General features: G+C 39.3%; 1 protein-coding gene across 1 annotated transcript in view; it reads left to right on the top strand.

Moving 5' to 3' along the window:
- The first annotated feature begins 4,152 nt into the window (after positions 1-4,152).
- Positions 4,153-11,045, top strand: part of LOC118652001 (solute carrier organic anion transporter family member 1B3-like) — a 50,140-nt gene continuing 43,247 nt past the window's right edge. The window contains exons 1-2 of the mRNA XM_036301779.1: positions 4,153-4,210; positions 8,575-8,723. Of these exons, the coding sequence (XP_036157672.1) occupies positions 8,640-8,723 (84 nt within the window). The 5' untranslated portion in view covers positions 4,153-4,210; positions 8,575-8,639. The remainder of the gene's footprint in view (positions 4,211-8,574; positions 8,724-11,045) is intronic.

The raw sequence follows: 11,045 nt of genomic DNA, 5'->3' as shown, positions 1-11,045 counted from the left end.
TATATAAGCCTTTTGAGAAGGTTTTGTTTCTTCTGTAAAAATAATACAAGAAATAGTGCAATACCTAGAAGGGGAATGAAATCAAAAGAAAGATTTTTGAAAACATGAAAGTGATAGCATGTTTCTGTGCTAATGGAAAAATTTCTTTAAAAAATCAAAATGGACATCCTTGGGAGCACAAGGAGTGGAGGCAATATGGTGTACAAGTGCAGGTTGGCCTTGGCTAGAGCCTGGATAGGTCATGAAGGCACACATGTGGTACTGATTCACTAAATAGACAGATGTGGTGAAAGGAGCTCTTGGAAGTTTTATTCTTTGTTTTCATCAATGAAATAGTCATAGCTGAAGGTGGGGATAGGAACAATGACTTGGAGTTTTGAGGAAAGAGATGAAGCAAAGAAAATAGTTACTCAGAAAGCAAGATGACTTTGATAAGAAAAATGGAACATGATTTCTAGCTGCCAAAACAAAGGGCCCATTTCAGCTTCATCATCATAAGTTTACAGTCAACATGGTGGAGGGTTTTTCTTCAATTACATTCATCAGCATGGATGGACAGAATAGTCTACAAGTTGGATTTAATCAAGGCTGTAGCTTTATCAAACAATTATAATGATCCCAGGGTCACAAATGATTTGAAAAAATATATTGAAGAAAGTGATTACCATGACAATTAAATTTAATCCAGATGTGGAGGAAAATGAGGACATAAAATAAAAAACAGTGAAATCCCTGGAATAATCTATCAGTGGATTACAGATGCTGGTCAGTGGAAGCATTGTTGGATCTGTGGTACTACAGAGTATGAGCTGGAAGACAGTGATAATCCAATCCATGAAACTGATATGATGGAGAACTTGTAGTTTTGGGTGTGACAGGTCTAGGCTATGTCCATCGGAGTGAGCAGAAGGAATATCATTGGAGAAGAAAAGATTGAAAAACTAAGAAGCCCCAGAGTGATAAGGATTCTCTTCATGGTCATTGAAATCACCAACAATTATCGTAGAAGTACTATTTTGAGAGACTGGCTTTGAGCCAAGAACTAAAACTCTCATGGAATAAGTGACTTAAGGATTGGTAGATGATTCCAACAGAAGGAGAAGTGATAGTCTTTGATGTGAATGATGGATTCTGAGGGAAGAGGGTGTGAAAGTGGAAATACAAATTGGAAACCAGTCCATCCGGTGTGGAGCAATGACACAGCATGGAGAATGGTGCAGCCCCCATTAATTATGGTAGCCGGAGAGACAGCAACTCCAGGGAAAGTCCAGGTTTAAGTTAGAGCAACAGGTAAAGCAAAATAAATTCAGAGAAAAGGCTGAAGGAAAAGGTACTTCTACTGGTGCTTAAACATGAATTCCATAAAGATCAAGAGAAGGATCTTGGTTTAGGATTGGTAGAGACAGGAGGTGAGGGGCAAAAACACAGATGTGCCGAGGTATATGGGGATTAGACAGTAACTGATGAGAGGGATCATGGAATCCCTACCTTCTTTGGAGGGGACTAGCATAAGGAGTTGGTCATAATAAGGTTAACCATGATGATGGTGGGGCCTAGTGTCAGTGAGTAGGGATATGTGGAGTTCTTTCTAGAAGTATTTAGTCTCCTGGGGCTTCCTCTTGACCATGGCCCAGGGAGCTAAGGTGGGCAGGCAGTGACAGATTTGTGTGAACCTGAAGGCACCCACCTGAGAACCTGGATTGAAAACTGCTGAAAATACACTGGGCACATATCTTAGACCTTTATTTTTGTTTGATATAAATTAATTGCTTTAAATATTTATAGTGCTGTACACAAATTTCATAGAATGACACTCATTAGATATTAAGAATTGAATCTATAATGTACCAGGCACTGTGTAAATGTCTGTACACACATTATTTAATTCTACTCCAAGCATTGTCTTCCTACTTTATAGATGAGAATATTGATGAGCAGAAAACTTAAATAACCTATGTAAGTCCATATAGTTACCAAGTATCAGAGACAAACTGGCATCAAAATTTATCAGATTTCAAAGAACATGACATGTCATCAGAACTGTAATGATTATCTCTGAAGTAAATATTAATGGATTTCTAAAGCAAACTTTGCAATTCTCCTGACCCAGAGATGTTAGCATAATATTGAAAGAACTGTTGCAACTCCTTTTCTCCAACCAACTATACTCTTTCACAAGTCGCACAAGCAGTCTCACTACTTCCACAGTCATGGCAGAGAAAAGGTCATGAAAAGTGATCTTTGACCTCTGGAAACACTCCAGCATTTCGCCAGATAGCCATAGTTTAGGGAGTATAAAGGTTCTCAGTTAATATGTCCTATTTACCTTCTGGGATGTACCTTGAGGAACAAAAATTGGCAGAGAAAAGCAGTAGCATGGGAACACCCAAACTGTATTCCTACTCTGAATGAAAAGAAAATCCACAAAAAAAAAACAACTGAAAGTGTTCTCTATCTCTGCTACAGTGGTTCTCAAAATTTGGCATTACATAAAAATGAACTGAAGTCTTATTTTTTTTAAAAAAATGCATAAAAAGCATAATCTTTGCTCAACTGAATCAGAATGCCCTGGGCGTGAGCTTGGCCTGCCATATAGATTCTGATTCAGCGGAAGACTGTTGGGGAGCTGGGACCTAATCTCCCAGTTTCTCCTATTTGAGAAGTTAAGAATTTTCCAAACTGCCTAGCCGGTGTTGCTCAGTGGTTGAGCATCAACCTATGAGCCAGGAGGTCACAGTTCGATTCCCCATCAAGGGAACATGCCCGGGTTGTGGGCTCAATCCCCAGGGTAGGGCATGCAGGAGGCAGCCAATCAATGATTCTCTCTCATCATTGATGGTTCTGTATTTCACTCCCTCTCCTTTCCTCTCTAAAATCAATAAAAATATACTTAATTAAAAATAATAATTTTCCAAACCCCTCTCGCTCTCCACACTCTTTGATTCTTCACATGATTCCAAACTTTCAAGAATAAACCAGGATCCAACTAATCTATCAAATAGCCGATATATAGAACTTAAATATTGCAGCAGTTGTTTCAAAAATTGTCCTTCAGAAGTGATAAGGGATAACAATATTTTCATATATACATCCTCACATTGCTACATATTTATGTCTGTGTATATGTGTGTGTATTGCTCTTTATAATAGTCATATATTTAATAGCTATTAATGTATTCTCTATATAATAGCTATATGTAATAGTTACATATATAATATAACAAATATACATATTTTTTCATGTGAGATTTAAATCAGTATATTTCCAGAACAGATCCCAATGTCTGAGGTATCCTAGGGAGTCAAAAATGTCTGACTTAGTGATTAAATGAATGAGTGATGAAACTTAACCCCTCAAAAAGAAAATTTTTAATTGGTTCAAGCTCCTCTCTTCTCTAAACCAAGTCAATAGAAGAAATCTATGTAACCTTTCTTTCTTCAGGCTTTGATGTAATCTATCATGAAGTGAAGTCTTGACTTTTATAATTTTTAAAATTTTGTCACTTGGAAGACCTATCTTTTAATAAATTGGTTATTTACTATTTCATATGAGACATCCCGTTTCCATCCATATCATATTAGAACTTCCCCCAAATATCAAGCAAAAGAGTTTATTCTAGTCCTGGCCGGTGGCTGAATCGGTTGGAGCATCATTCCATATACCAAAAGGTTGCTGGTTTGATTCCCAGACAGGGCACATACATAGATCGTGGGTTTGATCCTCAATCAGGGCACGTGTGGGAGGCAACAGATCGATGTTTCTCTCTCTCTTCCAAAAAAAAAAAAAAAAAAAAAGGTGTGTTTTATCTTTTGAATGCTAAAGTAACCTGTCGACTTTTTTTTTTAAAGGCCTTGAACTGTTTTCTATTTGGAAGGGTTTTATAGTCTGTTTCATTTGTATATTTAAAGAAAAAATCTTAAGGAAACAAGCTTAATTAACTAAACAAAGTTATTCTCAGAAATAAAGCATAATAAATGAACTTTTACAGGATTTATAAATTCTGACAAATATAATCTTTAAAATGCAGGAGTCTGGAACAGACTCTTAGAATAGCTAGTTAATTTTCTTCTATCTGCCTAGGACAATGACCTGATGGTTAATCATCATTGCACTGATAAAAAAGAAAAGCCAACTAGCTATTTGAAAACAGACTTTAACAACAGTTAAAGGGATGGACTTCTTGCTGCTGCTGTAGGATTCTAAGTTCAGGTAAGCGCCTTTGAGCTTCTCTAATTTCAAAATTTTTTACTATGTGAGAAAATTCCACAAATTTCAAGGACAAAATACAGGGTGTCCCCAAAAATTTATACACACACTTTGAATAATTATAAAGGAAATGTTTATTAAAATACACTTCATTTTTAAATATTGAGCAATCAGCTGTTAAAGTGTGTATACATTTTGGGGAGGACATCCTGTATTTTGATGGACATGGTAAATATTACACACTTTATTCCTGTGACTGCTAAATACTTATGTTCAAAACCCTTAAAACCTATTAAATATCCCTTCTGGAAATAGATGAGCCTCTGGTTTATATACTCTTAAAAATAAAATACAGAAAATCAGATATTCATAATTTAAATATAAAGTTTGAAAATCTGTTCCCATTACTTTCTAGAGAACTGGAATTTCAAGTGTGAAAATGGGACTCAGGTTGCCTTCTCAAAATATGTTACAAGTTAATTATTCTGACTAACTCTATACAATTATTAGACCTAACCCCTATTTCTTTGATTCAGTCTTAACTGTATATAATGTAGGGTGGAGAGTTAGTTGACAAACATCAAGAAATGGAAAGTGTCCCAGAGTCACTTACCGATCTCTTATTTCCTCTTTTCCACTCGAGTTTAACTCAAGGTGAAAGAAAAAGAAAGGTTTTCCAGATAATTCTATCTCTGATTAAAAGGGGAAATAATTTTCAATATTAAAATATTGAAATGTGTTTTAATAAACATTTCCTTTATAATTATTCTAAGGACTCAATAAATGTTAGTCCCTTCTCTCATTCAGGAAGGTGGATATTTAATAAGACAATTGTTATTGTCAAAGTAAGGTGGAAGAGGGGGGAAGTCCCCTCATTAAAGGGCTGAGAAGTTAGTCAATGCTGTTTCCCATTTTTTCTCCCTAGTTTCACAGGTACATGGAGGAAGTTGGGCCACTGGCTTGCACAGATTTTCTATGATCCCTCAGGTAGTAAAAGCTTTACAGAGATAAGCAGAGACTGGTGAGAGTCTGCCCTCTATTCCACCCCAATCGAATTGGGCAGAACTGGGCTGTTCCACTCAGGGAGAAAGAGTTGCAATGCTATATCTGAATGCCTGTGCTCCTATCTTTTAAACATAAAAACCGTTTATATATCATTTGTTTGCAACTCTCAGGGGGAAAAATATATGTCCACAGAAAACTACGTTAAATGTCTCCAAGTCAGGCTTAAAGCCAAGCCCATATTCATTGGCCAAATTTCTAATTATTACAACTTAATCAGTCTAAGAAATGGGGGTAAAGTTGCTTGCATTTCCAACTTTTTTTTTCTGGATATTTTGCCCAATATCTAGGAAAGAAGTATGGACTGAAATGCAGGAAGAGTAATGACTGTTTTACAGGGTATATGCTCCAGGGAGCAACAGTGTGGGAGAAGTTATTTCAATGGGGAGTAACTGGGAACATATCTAAGAGAGGAAACTTGGGGCAGAATTAAAATCAAGAGGTGAGGAAGAACCTCACAGGTTCAGAGGAAACATATAGGGGGCTGAGAGTTTTTGTTCTAGGGACAGTGGTTTCGTGTGGCTGAGGATGCTTGTGGGTGGGGTATTTGGGAAATAAGACTAAAAGTAAGGGCTGGGTCTAGTTTGTGAAGTATCTCAAATAGAAAGCACGAGTTTTATTTTGTATGGTACAGGGATCCTCTAAAAGACTTTGATGACACGTATGACATGCATAGGGTATTAAAAAGGCCAAGAGACAGGATAATCATAATGTAATCAATTGCAAAAAGCAAGGCTGAAAGTGGTGAGATAATAGTTTACAAGAATATTTGTTCCATAACCAAGAATCAACATAGAAACCTAAAGCTAAAGGGCAACTACCCATTTTTCAAATCATTCATAGAGACTTGCAATGATAGATTTAAGTAATAAAACTTTATTTTCTAACATTTATATCCCGAGAGGAGATACAAGAAGAGGTGTTGATGAAAAAAATGACATAATATTTATCAAAAGGCTGCTTATGACTTTGGGGCCACCCAACTATAGATGTTATCCTCACTCCACTCCACTCAGTAATTGCACAGGAGCACATGGAAAAAGTGGAATAATAACAGATTAACACAGATGTACAGAGGTGTGAGTTTCTGCAGTCATGCCTGTGTTATTCACATATACAAAAGTGGTAATATTTTCACCCTGCCAGTGTGTCTCAGTGTGTGAGCATCCACCTATGAACCAGGAGGTTACTGTTCAATTCCCAGTAAGGGCACATGCTTGGGTTGTGGGTTCAATTCCCAGTAGGGGGCGTGCAGAAGGCAACCAATCAATGATTCCCATTATTGATGTTCCTATCTCTCCCTCTCCCTTCCTCTCTAAAATCAAATATATATACATATTTTAAGTGATAATATTTTCAGATAGTGATCATTTCTATATTTATACATTATTCAATAAATATACAATATATATTCATGATATTTATATATTTACTAGAGGCCCCGTGCACAAAGATTTGTGCACTCGGGGGGGAGGGGGGGTCCCTCAGCCCAGCCTGTGCCCTCTCGCAGTCTGGGACCCCTCGGGAGATAATGACCTGCTGGCTTAGGCCTGCTTCCGGGTGGCAGAGGGCAGGCCCAATCCCTAGGTGCAGCCCCTGGTCGGGCTCAGAGCAGGGCTGATTGGGGAGTTGGGGCGCTGCCTCTGTCATGCACAGAGCAGGGCGGATTGGGAGGTTGCAATGCCACCCTCAGTCACGCTCAGGGTAGGGCCAATTGGGGGGTTGGGGCACTGCCCCCTGTCACGCACAGAGCAGGGCCCATCAGGGGGGTTGGGACTCCGTACCTTGTCACGCACAGAGCAGGGCCCATCAGGGGGTTGGGGAGCTCCCCCCTGTCACGCACAGAGCAGGGCCGATAGGGGAGTTGGGGTACCGCCCTCTATCACCCACAGAGCAGGGTGGATCAGGGGGTTGGGGCGCCGCCACTGTCACACTCAGGGCAGGGCCAATGGGAAGGTTATGGCTCTACCCCATCACACACAGAGCAGGGTCGTGGGGTGGGGGTTGGGGTGCCGCCTGGATCAGGGTGAGGGTCCCCACTGGGGTGCCTGGCCAGCCTGGGTGAGGGGATGATGTCTGTTTGCAGCTGGTCACACACCCTTCAGGGTGGGGGTCCCCACTGGGGTGCCTGGCCAGTCTGGGTGAGGGGCTGAGGGCTGTTTTCAGGCTGGCGGTTGACTGAAGCTCCCAACCACTCCTTTTTTTCTTTTTTTTTTATTCTGAGCCAGCTTTAGCTTTGAGGCTTGGCTCCAGCTCTTAGTGCCTCCACTGCTGAAAGCAGGTTTCTGGCCTTTGTTTACCTTCTGTATTTGAAACAATGTTGCAGTCCTGCTGGCTGAAGCCCGATGGACTAAAGCAGGTTTCTGGGGTTTTGTTTAGCTTCTATATTTGTAACATAGTTGCTTAGAGTTGCAGCTCAGAGGCCTGCAGCGGCAGGCGGGGAATGTTGGAGTCCTCCGTCACTGAAGCAAGCAAGCCTCATGTTCACTTTAAGCTGCCTGGCTGCCGGCTGCCATCTTGGCTGGCAGTTAATTTGCATATTGCCCTGATTAGCCAATGTGAAGGGTAGCGGTTGTACGCTAATTACCATGTTTCTCTTTTATTAGATAGGATAATGTAGGAAATCAATAAATCCTTGTTGAATAAATTAATAAAATATATAGGTGATCCTCATTATTTGTAGATTCTGGGTTTACAAATTGGCCTCATCACTAAAATTTATTTGTAACCCCCAAATCAGTACTGCACAGAGTGACAAAAAAAATTGAGTTGTCCAACACACATGTCCCCAGCTGAGGGAAACAAACATACGGTTCTTCCTTCTGTTTCAGCTCTCATGCTATAATCAAGTAGCGTTTTCATAGACTATTAGTGCCATATTTCTCTGCTTTCTGTTGCTGATTCTGCTGTTAGAACAGCTCCCAAGCACAATGCTGAAGTGCTGTTTAATGTTCCAAATGCAAGAAGGCTCTGGTGGCTGATGTATGTATGTTACCTAAGCTTCATATATTTTAAAATGTTTATTCATCTAATCTAGTGTGTAATTCTGTATTATCTTATATGTTTGTTGTTTTAATTTATTCCCATAAATTTATCTTTTAACTAAATTATAATCTCCCCAAAGCTAGGACTCTGTTTTGTATGTGTGTGCCAACATTCACCTAGCCCAGTGCTCAGACATAATGAATTGGGCCCTGAATGAATCAGTGGTTTATGGATTGATTGATGGTGACCTAGTGGCTTTCCTGATTTCTGAATTGTATATCGTTAAAGTAAAATAAGTTACACTCTTTCTTCCTGAATAGGTCATTGTTTTGAACAAAACATCTGGGACAATTGAAAATAGTCACATAATATCTGGAGTTCAACGATGGACCCAAATCAAGATTTGAATAAGACAACAGAGGCACAACCATCAAGGAAAGGAAAAAGTAAATGCTGCAATGGATTCAAGGTGGAATGAGTTTCATGTTTTCAAACTAAAATAAGTGAAAGGGAGATTTTTTCCTTTAAATAAAAGGCAACCAGTCTTTAAAAAAGAACATTATACTTCAAATTAGTTTTCAACTGAAGCATACATTGAAATATTAAAGGGGTTATTCATATCTTGATTTAAATCAGTTTTAAATCTGAAAAATATATTTGGTAATGTTTCTGATGGCTAAGAGTTATTAATGTTAAATATTTAGAGATAATCTGATATGTTTTCTTTGGTTCTTGATGGGCCAAAAGATATTTGTAAATGTGATTAAAATAAAATTGTTGGATAATGGATATGTGAAAATAGTCTACAATTGACCTATAAGCAGAGAAGATTACTCAGTGTTGTGAATTACTTTGTAATGTTGACTTTTTAGAGGCCAGCATTTTTTATTTTGATAACTTACATATTGTCTGATGGGAAAGAGATCTGCAATAACAATTGAAAAACCTAGCCTAGTGTCTGACTTAAGAAAGCCATTGAATTTTTCCATGTGTAAGTTAGTAAAAGTAATAATCTTGCTTTTGTCACAAAACTGTGAGGCATTAAATAATATAGACCGTATTAGGGGTTTTCATGAAAAAGTACTCCTTGAAGTTACCAAGACTCAGAGACACTGAATATTTGCCTCATGTCATCTAACTAGTAAATTGAAAACCCTTGAACCCAAGTCAAAGCCTTTAAACCCCATTAGGGAAGTTGTGGGGAAATAAAAAATCACAGCTGACTTTTTACTCCTAGTTTAGTTTTCCTAAGTCAAATTTGTTGTCTTATCAAGCTGAGATGGAGGTGGACACGGAAGGCTGGGGAGAATGGGGAAGGAAAGAGATCTTGCTTGGGGCGATGGGCGCACAATGCAGTGTGAAGATGTTTTGTTGAATGTACACTTGAGACCTGTAAGGTTTTTGTAGACCAAGATCATCCCAATAAATTCAATTTTTAAAAAAGACCACAGAGATCGTTCTCAATTCCAGCAATGTTATATAAGGTCTATTTTAACTTTGTCCGGGGAACATGACTTTTGTTTGTTTTTAGAAATTGCTGGTAAAGTCTGTTCTGATGAAATATTTGAATAATATTTAAGCAGAATGGCAGTCACAAGGAAAAAGTATTGGTTAATGCAATTGTATTACATTCTTCTGCCTGGGGGTAATATGCTATGCTAGATTATTTCTGCTTTTAAATATTGAGGGTTACAGTGGTTTTATTTGCACATGCATAGCAAAGCAACAACACACTGGCTGAAGCAAATAAACAGAGTGGTCCCTTGTAGTATTTGGAGAAAAGTTAGAAAGTTAGCTCTAGCGGGTTTGCACAGTAGATAGAGCATTGGCCTGCTAACTGAAGGGTCCCAGGTTCAATTCCAGTCAAGGGCACGTGCCTCAGTTGCAGGCTCGCAGCCCTGGTATGGGTGCATGTGGGAGGCAATCAATCGATGTGTCTCTCTCACATCAATGTTTCTCTCTCCCTCTCCCTTCCACTGTCTCAAAAAATCAATAGAAAGGAATCCTCAGGTGAGGATTTAAAAAAAAGGTAGCAAATTAGCAGTGTGTATAAAGTTAATTGCAGACCAAAAATGAAGATCAGAGAAGCAATAGTAACAATAAGAGCTAAAAATTTATGGAACACTTTACTATATGCCAGGCACTATTCTAGTGTTTTACTTAAATTTATTTACTTCTTGTATTTCTAGCATAATTTCTTACCTCAATTCTGTCAGCCAGATGCTACTATCTCCCTATTACAGATGAAATATATATATATATCTTATTAAATTGTTTTCTCACATAGAAGTGATCTGTACATTTTAATGCTATATATAATGTTGCTATATGAATATAACATAATTTATTTCTCTATGGGCATTTAGATTGTTTTCAGGGATTTTATATTATAAACTAGAGGCCCAGTGCACAAAAATTTGTGCACTCGGGGGGGAGGGGGGGTCCCTCAGCCCAGCCTGTGCCCTCTCGCAGTCTGGGACCCCTCAGGAGATAACGCCCTGCTGGCTTAGGCCTGCTCCCGGGTGGCAGAGGGCAGGCCCAATCCCTAGGTGCAGCCCCTGGTCGGGCTCAGAGCAGGGCCGATTGGGGAGTTGGGGCACCTTCCCCTGTCATGCACAGAGCAGGGCAGATTGGGAGGTTGCGATGCCACCCTCAGTCATGCTCAGGGTAGGGCCAATTGGGGGGTTGGGGCACCGCCCCCTGTCACACTCAAGGCAGGGTCGATGGGGAGGTTGTGGCGCCACCCCCTATCACGCACAGAGCAGGGCCCATCAGGGGGGTTGGGGCTCTG

This window comes from Myotis myotis, unplaced genomic scaffold (genome assembly GCF_014108235.1).
Source record: "Myotis myotis isolate mMyoMyo1 unplaced genomic scaffold, mMyoMyo1.p scaffold_m19_p_3, whole genome shotgun sequence".
Lineage (NCBI taxonomy): Eukaryota > Metazoa > Chordata > Mammalia > Chiroptera > Vespertilionidae > Myotis > Myotis myotis.
This window is presented reverse-complemented; position numbering and strand designations above follow the sequence as displayed.